The sequence below is a fragment of the Hyla sarda genome, chromosome 11 (assembly GCF_029499605.1).
Source record: "Hyla sarda isolate aHylSar1 chromosome 11, aHylSar1.hap1, whole genome shotgun sequence".
Classification (NCBI taxonomy): Eukaryota; Metazoa; Chordata; class Amphibia; order Anura; family Hylidae; genus Hyla; species Hyla sarda.
In genome coordinates, this window is record NC_079199.1 from 56,505,747 (window position 1) to 56,519,848 (window position 14,102).

At 40.3% G+C, this 14,102-nt stretch overlaps 1 protein-coding gene across 9 annotated transcripts in view; it reads left to right on the plus strand.

Annotated features, from left to right (window-relative positions):
- Positions 1-14,102, plus strand: part of CDIN1 (CDAN1 interacting nuclease 1) — a 481,663-nt gene that overhangs the window by 281,771 nt on the left and 185,790 nt on the right. For all 9 annotated transcript variants that reach the window (XM_056546010.1, XM_056546009.1, XM_056546013.1 and 6 more), the window contains one exon: positions 1,954-2,021. In XM_056546010.1, coding sequence (XP_056401985.1) covers positions 1,954-2,021 — 68 coding nt within the window. The remainder of the gene's footprint in view (positions 1-1,953; positions 2,022-14,102) is intronic.

Consider the following 14,102-nt stretch of genomic DNA (forward strand, 5'->3'; position numbering starts at 1 on the left):
ATCAGGGCGAAAGTTTTCAGAAATTACATGTTAATTTCAGGGCACGTAAAATAGTTAAAAATCAATGTAAAGTTTAAGGTTTTAAAAGCATAATGTCTTCTGAAGGATTGTGTATTGATTTTAAATATAACTCTCTAATTATAAATGCACAGAGTAAAGCACAGAGACAGGCTCTTTGCAAATGGCAGGGGGCTATTTCACAGGAAGGGTTCTGAGGATTACGGGAAGCCGGGCCTCAAATTTTCGCTGGGCGGAAAATGGTCTGTGAGATTATTTACAAGTTTTGCCTTTTGGTCAGCGGGATACATCAATAACAGGTAGTAACATTATAGACCATCTCTAAGTGTTTCGGCCACCATTACATTAGGAAATCACTTTGAAGCTCCTGTATTAATCCCTGTTTGTCCTCACCCTCCATCCACTTATCTTCTTCCTCTCGCTTCTCCAGTCCCCATGGATTCATTTATCTATTTTTATTTTTCTGCTCTTCGGCCCGGTCAGGACTGTGAATTTCATTGGGCGATGTGCATACTATTTGTGGAATAATTTACTGTTACACAAGGAAATTATCGTGTAGAGTAAAAGTTGTAATAAAAGATTGTACTCGCCATCTTGATGAATGTATTGTTTTTTGAATTATTGTATGTCCGTACATTCTGCTCAAAGTATGTGTGATTTACCCTTCAGGCATAACATTAAAACTGTATAATTGTGTAGATCCCAGTCATGCCATCACACAGCTCTGACCCAGTGCAGCATTGATTCCACCAGACATCTAAAGGTATCGGACACTACAGACCCCCTTAAACATTAGGGAAAAGTTATCTGTACCGAGTGAATTTAGGCAGGAACAGCCAACCTTCATATACACATGGGGGCCTCCTGATCATGTGATGAGAAAGAAGGATCAGACATGTTAAATTTTAACTTTCCCATCCTTTTGTCTTCTGAGAGCTAAGCCACTGCCAGAGGAGTCTCTCTATTCAGAACACATGAACTTTCAGCGCAGCTAAACATTTGTGTCTATGGAGGGATCAGTAGAGATAGCTGTCAGCTGAACAAACATTATCTGTTGCATGTGTATGGGTACTTTAAGACATTAGTTTCTATAAGTCCTGTAAGTTGTGAGGTAGGGCATCCATGTCACATGTTAACTGACACATCTTGAAAATTAAGATCTGGGGAATTTGAAGGCTAATTCAACACAGTAAATGTTAAATTGCACGTAGGGAAAGAAAAGAAGAGGTGCATATAGGGCAGCACAGTACTACTAAAGGAAAAGCTCATGTCAGGTATATGGACTCTCGCCTATAGTGGTTGTTCATGAATAGGCACAACACTACTTCACGGTGTTAATAACCATTAACCAATGATGCAGCTGCAGTACAAAGCCTGGCTCCAGTCAACCACTGGAAGCAGGGAGAGAAAAAAAAGCTCAAATCAAGTTTAGTCATGCTTATAGAACCAGAACCAGTAGTTAGCACAGATCCATAGTAATATACCCAACTGAACAGCAAATGAAAATTTTAAGATACTTTATTGAAGGAATGTCTGATGACCAACACGTTTCCAGGCATGCAGTCCATTTGTAAAGTCACTTACTTTTACTCATGTTTCTCAATCCACTCCTGAACAATGTTTGCAATATGGATGTGCCATATGGATCTCTAAATTGTTTCAAGTTTTATTTTGGCTATTTATCATTTGTTTTAGGAAAGATGAGTGTTAACATATGAATAGTAATCACTGACACCCCTCTTTCCCAGCATATCTTTGAAATCTAGATGACCGTCCCTACCAATGGTGACTTGTCTAGTATTTGTCACCCAACTTTTTTCAGACAGCAATATAATTATGGAATAGCTCTATACATTCTTCCTGGTGTTTTTTTTTATATGGGGATTGATTGATACAATTGTACTGTTACCAAACCTTGACCACCTAATATTGCAGCTCTATTGGCTATGAGCATGAAGTCCTTCTAAGAGAAAAACTATTGGAGAAAAACCTAGCCTTTTTAGGTAAGGCACGCAAGGTGTATATGTTTCCTAATCACATTAATACAGTATATTAAATGTCTTAAAGGAGTAGTATCGTGGATCCGCAGGATAGGGAATACGTTTTAGATCACGGGGGTCCGAGCGCCGGGGAAGATAGCTCACACCTGATGTAGGCTCACGCCTGATGAAAGGGGGGTTACCCTGATACATGAAGTGGAACTAATTATTCCTACAGTGGTCTCGAATTTTCTCCTACTGGTGGTGCAAACTAAAGCTTTCAATTCCCAGGTCTGTTTCTTTTGTGTGTTAGTTTTCTTAGAATCTGATAAACAGTAACTGAGAACGAACCAGAAGGAATAATAACAGAAGAGGACTACTCAAGCACTAGAATTTTTGGGATAAAAGTCCTATTTATAGTTTATTGGTCCTGAATGTATTGTTGGTGTAGATATGTCTGTCTAATGTCTAATTTTTTCTCTGTGAATGGGAAGGGTGATGCAAATGGATTTCCCTCTCCTGTGGTGGATGCTTCAGGTTCACCACTAATGGCATCACTGCTGTCTCTGCTATTGCTAGAGGTAAGGTTTGCGAATAATCATTGCCCTAGGAGAGAATTGGGTATGATTGATGCAGAACAGACTCTTATTGATTTAGGGCCGAGCAGGAATTCAGGTTATCTAAAACCCTTGCTGCCATGTAATTAATATTTTATACAATAAGTAGCTAGAAGAAAATGCTTTAGTATGTGCTGCAGTATTACTTTTCTTGTCATGAGATAAACCCCATTGCCTTAGTCACATGACACTGGAGGAGCATCTAAAGAAATGCCAGATGGGAAAGCCTTCCTTTGTCTGCCATTTTTCATGAACACTTTGAAAAGTCTTCACATTACTTTAAGAGTAGAGTCACACGTGCCGTATTTTGCTACATATTTGCTGCTGCGTATTTTCCTATCCATTGAAGTCAATGGGTAGAAAAATCAGCTGCAGAAAATACGTAGCAAAATACAGCATGTATGTCCCTACCCTAGAAGGGTATTCTCGACAGAATATGCCATAAAGAAGACCCACACCAATCTTAAAAATAAGATCTCTCCCTGGCGCCCTTCAGCCTGCTTGTGGTGGTCAGAAAGCCAAAATTGCTGATAAGAAGGCTGTATACATTTTGTATAACTTGCATTACTACGATTTTTATGCAGCTCCCTTTAAAATCAATAGGAGTTCCGCAAAATGCATAACAGCCCGCTTCAGCTGCGCAAGCATTTCCAGACACTGCAAGCAGTCCATATGGGTCAGGGGATCCCTCAGTCTTGAGATAGATGGAGGTCCCAGAGCTTGGACCTGCGCCTATCGGACAATTATGACTTATTTTGTTGATAAGGTAAAAGTGTGTATTCACACGTGCAGTATCCTGTGTACATTTGATGCTGCAGATGTCATTGTACAGTAAATGTGTACAGTAAATGAGTAAACACTGCTTCAAATATGCAGCATCAACTATGTGCAAGACACTGTATGCGTGAATATACCTTTAAAGGGGTACTCCACTGGAAAACATTTTTTTTTTTTTAAATCAACTGGTGCCGGAAAGTTAAACAGATTTGTAACTTACTTCTAATAAAATAATCTTAATCCTTCCAGTACTTATCAGCTGCTGTTATGATCCACAGGAAGTTCTTTTCTTTTTGAATTCCATTTCTGCCTGACCACAGTGCTCTCTGCTGACACCTCTGTCCATTTTAGGAACTGTCCAGGGCAGGATCGGTTTTCTATGGGGATTTGCTCCTACTCTGGACAGTTCCTAAAATGGGCAGAGGTGTCAGCAGAGAGCACTGTGGTCAGGCAGAAAGGAAATTCAAAAAGAAAATAACTTCATGTGGATCATACAGCAGCTGATAAGTACTGGAAGGATTAAGATTTTTTAATAGAAGTCATTTAAAAATCTGTTCAAAGCTGCCTACCATTGTGGGGGAACTATACTGCCAACTATTGTGGGGGAACTATACTGATATAAAATATTTTACTACAGTATTTGGTTCAGAATCTTTTTTTTTTCTAGATTTTCCTCCTTTAAAATTGGGTGCGTCTTATATGCCGGAGCGTCTTATATGGCGAAAAATACGATAGATTTTGTGGTAAAATGAGTTATGTCATTACAAAGTACAATTGGTCTTGCATAAAACAAGCCTCTATATGGCTCTGTAGGTAAAAAAAAAATATTTGAAAGACTTATGGCTGCTAAAAGGCAAGGAAGAAAAAAGGAAAATGCAAAAATGAAAAGTGACTGTGTCCTCTAAGGGTTAAAGCGTACCTGTCATAGTGCAAAAAAAAAAAAGAAAAAAAGTGATATGTTACTCAGGACCCAATCCTGATCATGTGCATATAATTTTTGTGTGTCTCGGACCTATATATCCAGAGATATAAGCATTTATCTTCTGGTGAGTTACTTTTTCATTGTGCAGGCTGGAGATAAAGTGACCATAAGAGCAGGAGTTTTGACCGGCGCAGAAAGGAACCGTCAGCAGGCAGGATAAAATCAAGGGATTTATTAAATGCAACGCGTTTCGCTGCGCATGCTTTCTGTGCCGGTCAAAACTCCTGCTCTTATGGTCACTTTATCTTCGTTTCTACTCTACTAAGGAGGGCTGCAGTGGACCGACTTGTACACTTCACGCTAAACCTTGTTGTGTGTGGGCGCACAACCAACCTTGGTAAGCGGCTTGGGATTACCTCCCTTCCCCCCACTCACAAGATCTGCTGATCCCGCACATGAGGCGCCTTCTTCCCTTTCTCTAGATTTCATGTGTCAGAGGAAGATACTTGGAGCTTCCCTGCAGTAATCAGAAGACATTCTGGTGAATTCATAACAGGGGAAAATTTATAAATATCAGAATAGATCTTTATAAAATTAGTGCAAGGATTTTTTTGATAAAAGTACAGCATTTTTATAAATACATCTGTTTTATCTTCTCCTAGTTAAGCTGGATGCTAATCAGCATAGCTGTCACTATGTGTGTCATTCATCTTTCACAGACTCCTGAATGTCTGATCAACTTCTTTGTCATTCAGGAGTCCAAGATAGCTTTGACTATTTCAGCATGCTGGGAGTTGTAGTTTGGTAACAACTGAAGCTGCAGTGTTTGTAAATAACTGTGTTAGAGCAGTGTCGCCCCCAGCTGTTTAAAAACTACAGCTCCCAGCATGTCCACACATCCTTTATCTGTAGTTTTGCATGCACAATAGAAATCTCCTATACTGGATACCGGTATGCTTTACGGCCAGTATCCAGTATGCTGTAAAATCTAGACTAGTCTGTCTGGCTAAAAGACAGGCGACCCCTAGTGGTGGCTATTTTGAGCTTGAATTTCAGGTGAAAATGTAAATTTTTTTAACAGGTGTATATTGAGTCCTGCAATATATGAAAAGTTTTTAACAATGACAGTGCCTCTTTAAAGAGCATCTGTCACGTTGAAAACACTATTTAAAGGGATACTCCAGTGGGGGGGGGGGGGGGGGGATCTAATCAGCTGGTGCCACAAAGATAAACTGATTTGTAAATTACATCTATATAAAAATCTTAATCTTTCCAGTACTTATCAGCTGCTGTATGATCCAAAGGAAGTTGTATAGTTCTTATTTGTCTGACCTCGGTGCTCTCTGCTGACACCTCTGTCCGTGTCAGGAACTGTCCAAAGCAGGAGAGGTTTGCTATGGGGATTTTCTCCTTCTCTGAACAGTTCCTGACATGAACAGAGGTGTCAGCAGAGAGCACTGTGGTCAGAGAAGAACTATACAACTTCCTCTGTAGCGTATAGCAGTTAAGTACTGGAAGGATTAACATTTTAAATAGAAGTAATTTACAAATCTGACGACAGTCACGTCACCTCCCGTCACATAGCGGAGGTGGGAGGGGACGTGACACGGGGGCGGAGTCGTGATGTCCCGATACCCCGACCCCGTGGTCGCCACCCGGCTGTTTGTGAGCTGGCACCGTGGCGTGCAGCTTAAACAGGTGGGTGGCGAATACAAGATTGCGGGGGTCCCCAGCGGCAGGACCTCCGCGATGAGACATCTTATACCCTATCCTTTGGGTAGGGGACAAGATGTCTCAGGGCCGGAGTATCCCTTTCACTTTTTGGCACCAGTTGATATTTAAAGAAAAAAAAATTTTGCATAACTTGTAATTTATTCACCTAAGCTCTGCTCATTTTGGGCTTAGAAGTCCAGCGGGTAGTCCTAATCAATAACTGACAGCTATCTCTGTATGTAAACTCATGCAGGAAAGGCTGTTAAAGAGTGGACTGCATTTTTAATGTAACAGTTTGCCTTTAAAGGGCTGAGCATTAAAGGGGTTGTCCAACTAAAACAAACTTATGCCCTATGGACAGGATAGGGGATAACTAGCTAATCGTGAGGTGTCCAACCGCTGGACCCTCCCCTATCCCCCGAACGGGACTCTTGCTTTCAGTAAGGAGCATGTGCGATAGACAGCACATGCTCCATTCATTTCTATGGGAGAGTAGAGTGTTGTACTTGGGTCTCTTTAGGGCTCAAAACACAGAAAAGCTGCACAGTTTTGAGCAAATTGAGACTTGCACAAACATTTTTGGCATTTTTATACCTGAAAACTATAATGCAAGCCTTTTATTAGTCCTGACAAAGTAGGGTCACACAGGGCGCATCCGCAGCATATTTCATGCTGTGGATTCTCCAATGACAGAGGGTCTGCAGAGTGAGCTGCAGCCAGGTAGCTCTGTGTGTGTGCTCATAATGGCAGATTTTTACAGAAGGAAATCGGCCACTACGAGAGTACATTTATACAAGTAGGATCTACGAGTTTCCTTCTGCAGATAAAAAAAAAAAAAAGTATGTAATCGACACTATCAAAATCAATATAACCTGCTGCAGATTTTCTGCCGTGGCTAAACCCACAGCGGGAAACTCTCTTCCGATGTGCATGTGTGAATGTACCCTAAGGGTTTATTGACACATACAGTATCCTGCGCATATTTGATGTGCAGGGTTATGAGGGGCAGATTTCAATGTAAACTAAATGACTGAACACCACATCAAATCCTGCACATGAAATATGCGCAGTACACGTGAATATACACCCTTAGAGACATGCATAATTTTCCACAGTTGAAAATCTGCATCAAATTATGCATATGTAAATGTACTCTATGGGTACGTTCACACGTACGCAGATTTGATGCACAGGATTTGATGCTGCAGATTTCAATGTAAACTAAATGACTGAGCACAGCTTCTAATTTGCATCAAATCTGCGCAGGATCATGTATGTGTGAACGTACCCTAAGGATGTTTTCACCCGTATAGTCTCCTGTGAATATTTAATATGCTGTGTGAACGTACCCTATAGGACAGTGGTCTTCAACCTGCGGACCTCCAGATGTTGCAAAACTACAACTTCCAGCATGCCCGGACAGCCAACGGCTGTCCGGGCATGCTGGGAGTTGTAGTTTTGCAACATCTGGAGGTCCGCAGATTGGAGACCACTGCTATAGGGGGTTCTGCAGTTTTTGATGCAGTTTTTTTTAGCCTAAGCCAGCAGTTATCACAGATGAAATGGCAATATAATTTCTCCTCCTTGATAAATAAAGACATTGCAGATATCGTATATATATATATGATATTATTACAATGTTTGTCTGATGTTTTCGTGTTAAGTCTTTTTGCTGTGTTTGCCCTTTACTTCGGATGGTTTGTATGTGTGCAGGGAATTAACACCAGAGAAGTTAGCAAATTGTCTCTGGGAAATCCTTGTCCCAAGCTGATGGATGGATGGGAAGCGAGCTTACAACCTCTGGGAACCATCATTAATTCTAATCAAAGGTGAAGCAGAAAGAGCATCGGGAAGGCAGTGTCAGCAGCCCAGCAGGTGTTAGGACAGGACCACACAGCCTTCTCTCTTACATCTCCAGGTCATTAGTTAAGGATGGATGGAGACAAGAAGGAAGGCCGTAATGGGTCTCTACAAAATGCTATAGCGTACTCCAGGGTTTCAAAAGTCAAGGGCAATATGTTATGACATACTGGGGGCTCCGGTGATCATGCTATGACGCCCGGTAAGGGAAAGATAACACTGAACACTGTCTGATTAACCTTGTCATAGACAAACACTGGGGGGAAAAGTTATGTAACAAGATAGATCTGGTCATAGGCTAGTTTCCTATGTAATCTATCCAGATCAATTAAAATTAAGCTCTCCTGTTTAGTGTTGGCGTTGGATTAATCTTGAAATACTATAGCAATAAAAATAATATAGAACGTAGAGTGTATTTCCCCTAAATTAAACCCTTGATTTGTCCTTCACTTAACATTTTCCCTAGTGTTGTTTATTTCTGTATATGCAGGGTGACTTATAGATAGCCTTATCATTGCACCCAGCTTTCCTAAACTCCAAGATGAAAAAGAGAAAAGCAAAAGGCGCTCCTTGTGGAGTAACGTAGATGGTAAGGGCAGAGAAATTAGAAAGACGTCACCGTATATCATAGACTTTTTAGTGTACTCAAAACAAATTCACCGAAAAAAACACTAAAATTAAACTTTTGATACATAGTTCACTTAAAAAGGATCCAGTTGTGATCCACTGGCAAAATTCAAAAAGAAAAGAAAAAAATATATATTTTTATTGCTGCAAAACAACCCTGATGAATGCTCTCGATGCAGTCTTACAAATGATGTATACAAAAGCACAGGGTGTATACCAGTCAGAAATAAGTATATGTATCCTACCTAAAGGTGGAGTGAAGGTGGGGAACAATAGGGTAGGGACCTGCAGGGTGGATATATGAGGCCAAATGGTGCGTTTGGCCACTACCTGCAACTTGCCCTATAATAGCCCTAGGCTACTCCTGCCACTAGGCGGAGTTGACGCCCTTATAAGGGCGGCCCCGCTCCGGGAACCTAGGCCTAAGCTGTCCTTGGATAAAACTGACTTAGGACAAGGAAGGGAAGGGGCTCTCTGTCTCACTGGGGAACCCTGACTAGCTATAGGATAGGGAGGGACAGCCTATAGTAGTATCACAGTGAGAAACACCTAGACAATGGACCATGGATATAAGGTCACTTATCTAGCTAGATTATTGTGGCCAAAGTTATTCCAGTGGCGGGTAGCCCAGATGGTAATAGCATGGGCCATCCAACATGTATTTTCAAACAGAGAACATGGATGGCATGTAACCACAGATGGATATGTACATGCCCTACACAGTCTCCGTTCTTATAGTAATGGTAAAGATGTTATTTTAGATACAACAAGATAGTAATAATAGGTAATAAATCAAAGATGTTCAGTTGGTTTATAGAAAAAATGACCACTTCCAAATATTCATATGTAATAGACACTCAGATGTCCTATATGAGTCAACTGGCACACAATCACCTTACAGGGTTATAAATCTGTCATGTGTTAAAGAAAAAGGGGGATATTGAACCCATATACTTATCAGATTCAGACTGGCAAATCACTCAGGTGCATAGTTCCAACGCGTTTTTTTCGGTGAATTTTTTTTCAGAGAAATTAGAAGACTCAATACCGCTTTCCAGAGGAGGTTGTGCAAGAACATACACAACACTGTTAAAAAGTGTGTTGTTTCAATAAGGCCCATCTGCAGCCTTCCTGGGTAGGTGAAAGGTATATCAAAGGAGTGCTTTGTTAAAACCAGGATAACATGGCGCCGATCAGGACAAAGGGATCACAGAACCAGGATAAAATCCATCCGACTTTAATTACCAATAATGCGACGCGTTTCGCTGCGCATGCGCAGCGAAACGCGTTGCATTATTGGTAATTCAAGTTGGATGGATTTTATCCTGGTTCTGTGATCCCTTTGTCCTGATCGGCGCCATGTTATCCTGGTTTTAACAAAGCACTCCTTTGATATAAACTCCAGGATGGCACATTTTTCCAGATTCTTTGCTTAACCCCTTAAGGACGCAGGACGTAAATGTACGTCCTGGTGAGGTGGTACTTAACGCACCAGGACGTACATTTACGTCCTAAGCATAACCGCGGGCATCGGAGCGATGCCCGTGTCATGCGCGGCTGATCCCGGCTGCTGATCGCAGCCAGGGACCCGCCGGCAATGGCCGACGCCCGCGATCTCGCGGGCATCCGCCATTAACCCCTCAGGTGCCGGGATCAATACAGATCCCGGCATCTGCGGGAGTTCGCGATTTAAATGAACGATCGGATCGCCCGCAGCGCTGCTGCAGGGATCCGATCATTCATAACGCCGCACTGAGGTCCCCTCTCCTTCCTCCGTGCGGCTCCCGGCGTCTCCTGCTCTGGTCTGTGATCGAGCAGACCAGAGCAGAAGATGACCGATAATACTGATCTGTTCTATGTCCTATACATAGAACAGATCAGTATTAGCAATCATGGTATTGCTATGAATAGTCCCCTATGGGGACTATTCAAGTGTAAAAAAAAATGTAAAAAAATCTAAAAGTAAAAGTAAAAAAAAGTGAAAAATCCCCTCCCCCAATAAAAAAGTAAAACGTCCGTTTTTTCCTATTTTACCCCCAAAAAGCGTAAAAAACATTTTTTATAGACATATTTGGTATCACCGCGTGCGTAAATGTCCGAACTATTAAAATAAAATGTTAATGATCCCGTACGGTGAACGGTGTGAACGAAAAAAAATAAAAAAAGTCCCAAATTCCTACTTTTTTAATACATTTTATTAAAAAAAAAATTATAAAAAGTGTATTAAAAGTTTTTTATATGCAAATGTGGTATCAAAAAAAAGTACAAATCATGGCGCAAAAAATGAGCCCCCATACCGCCACTTATACGGAAAAATAAAAAAGTTAGAGGTCATCAAAATAAAGGGATTATAAACATACTAATTTGGTTAAAAAGTTTGTGATTTTTTTTAAGCGCAACAATAATATAAAAGTATATAATAATGGGTATCATTTTAATCGTATTGACCCTAAGAATAAAGAACACACGTCATTTTTACCATAAATTGTACGACGTGAAAACAAAACCTTCCAAAATTAGCAAAATTGCGTTTTTCGTTTTAATTTCCCCACAAAAATAGTGTTTTTTGGTTGCGCCATACATTTTATGATATAATGAGTGATGTCATTACAAAGGACAACTGGTCACGCAAAAAACAAGCCCTCATACTAGTCTGTGGATGAAAATATAAAAGAGTTATGATTTTTAGAAGGCGAGGAGGAAAAAATGAAAACGTAAAAATTTAATTGTCTGAGTCCTTAAGGCCAAAATGGGCTGAGTCCTTAAGGGGTTAAAGGGGTACACTAGAAACCTTTTTTTTTTTTCTTCTATCAACTGGTGCCAGAAAGTTAAACAGATTTGTAAATTAGTTCTATTAAAAAATCTTAAAGGAGTAGTCCGGCGCGCACTTTTTTCATTTTATCCCGCCCGGGCTGCAAATTAAAAGAAAACACACTTTCTCTTACCTGCCAACGAGCCCCCGGAGCTCCGGTACAGGTGTTCGGTCCCCGGGCTGTATTCTTCTTACTTCCTGTTAGCCCGGCACGTCACACGGAGCTTCAGCCTATCACCGGCCGCAGCGATGTCCCGCCTCGGCCAGTGATAGGCTGAAGCTCCATGTAATGTGCTGGGCTAACAGGAAGTAAGGTTTTCTATGGGGATTTGCTCCTAATCTGGATAGTTCCTAAAATGTGGTTAGGCAGAAGGGGGGGGGGGGGGGGACTTTCTGTGGAGCATACAGCAGCTAATAAGTACTGGAAAGATTAAGATTTTTTAATAGAAGTAATTCACAAATCTGTTTAACTTTCTGGCACCAGTTGATTTAAAGAAATATGTTTTTCAGTGGAGTACCCCTTTAAGTATGTCTGAGCAGATTAACACTTATAACATTCAAGATGTTGAGAAAGATTAGTGACAACCCTGAAAAGTATTGGGGTTGTCTCCGACTTTTCTTTGAGGCAAATGAATAAACATTAACTTTTGACGTCCCATCCTTTGGAACCTCAACCAGTCAACAGAATGTGGTCCCCTAAATGTATATCCAACAACAAGGATGAAAACAATCTTTAAACCAGTGCTACCACACAATTCTCCCTAAACAGTAGGCATTCCTTTTTTCCATATCTCTTCATTGAAGTGAAAATACATGTTTATCCAGACACGAGCGTATGTGTGGCTGGTTTTGCTATTACAGCTCACCCCATTTTTCTGTGGGGTCCTGGGGATCGGATTCTGTATTTATAAACTATACAAAGGATATGACATCAATCAGTGTTCTCAGAAAATCACTTTAGTATAAAACATAATCAATGTATATACGGTATATATAATTTTTTTTGTGTTATCTCTCCAATGGTGTCAACCTTCACTCTGCTCCTGAGAAAAAAGACATTACTTGGAAATGATCTATACAGACCAAAAAGTCTGAGCTTAGTTTTAGACCTATTGGCCAGAATGAAAACTGCAACATTAAATATTATTAAATATAGATAGTAAAATGGAGAAAGAAAAAAAATGAAAACAAATTCTTAAAAAATATGTTTAACATAAAACTTGATTTAAACAATAGGAAATTTTATGATGACATATTCCCTTCAACATAGAGCCTTACAGCCCTGGAATCCTTGGTTTGGATCTGACCGTTTTTTTCCCCCTTGTGATTCTTTGGCTTCTATTCCACATTGATGTGTTTTAATATCTTCATGGTGTGTGATAAAGGAAATCTATACTGTGAGCCCCACTAAGGAGAGGGACTTATGTGAGTGATATATCTGTGCCCTATATAAGTAGCTGAAAAGATATGTATTTATTTTGAATGGTGTTAGTATAATTTTTTATGTAGACACAGTTGGTAGATAGCCAGCACGGCACTGCTTCCCTTTCTGAGTATAAAACAATGATGAAATGGCAGACTTGGACTAGGAATGCTGGAGGTGGTGCTCTGATTGACAATAGTGCATGAAGACGTTTCAAAAGAGCAGGAAAATAATTGGCAACTCACCGCAGCCAGCTGAGTGAAATCTTCTTTTATTTCATTCAAGAGGGTAGTGGGCGGACACAGGATGGCGACGAAGCTCCGTTTCGCACGGTGATCGTGCTTCCTCCGGCCGGAGGAAGCACGATCACCGTGAGAAACGGAGCTTAGTCGCCATCCTGTGTCCCCCTACTACCCTCTTCCCATGTAACATATTTGTGAGTATGAAATAAAAGACGATTTCATTCAGCTGGCTGCGGTGAGTTGCCGATCATTTTTTATGTAACTTTCCCCATGCTAAGGAATAAATTTACACTTTTAATTTTTTTGTAATGTCTCAAAGGGGTACTCCAGTGGAAAATATATATTTTTTTAAATCAGCTGGTGCCAGAAAGTTAAACAGATTTGTAAATTCCTTCTATAAAAAAAATTGTCCTTCCAGTACTTATTAGCAGCTGTATGCTACAGAGGAAATTCTTTTCACATTTATTTTTTTGTCTTGTCCACAGTGCTCTCTGCTGACACCTGAGGCCCTTATCAGGAACTGTCCAGACCAGGAGAAAATCCCCATAGCAAACCTATGCTACTCTGGACAGTTCCTGACACAGACAGAGGTGTCAGCAGAGAGCATTGTGGACAAGACAAAAAATTAATTCAAAAGGAAAATAATTAACTTTGTAGCATACAGCTGCTAATAAGTACTGGAAGGATTAAGATTTCTAAATAGGACTAATTTACAAATCTGTTTAAAGGGGTATTTCAGGAAAAAAAAAAATATATATATATATATATATATATATCAACTGGCTCCAGAAAGTTAATCAGATTTGTAAATTACTTCTATTAAAAAAATCTTAATCCTTTCAGTACTTATAACCTTCTGAAGTTAAGGTTGTTCTTTTCTGTCCAAGTGCTCTCTGATGACACGTGTCTCGGGAACCGCCCAGTTTAGAAGAGGTTTGCTATGGTGATTTGCTTCTAAACTGGGCGTTTCCCGAGACAGGTGTCATCAGAGAGGACTTAGACAGAAAAGAATAACCTTAACTTCAGAAGGTCATAAGTATTGAAAGGATCAAGATTTTTTAATAGAAGTAATTTACAAATCTGTTTAACTTTCTGGAGCCAGTTGATATATT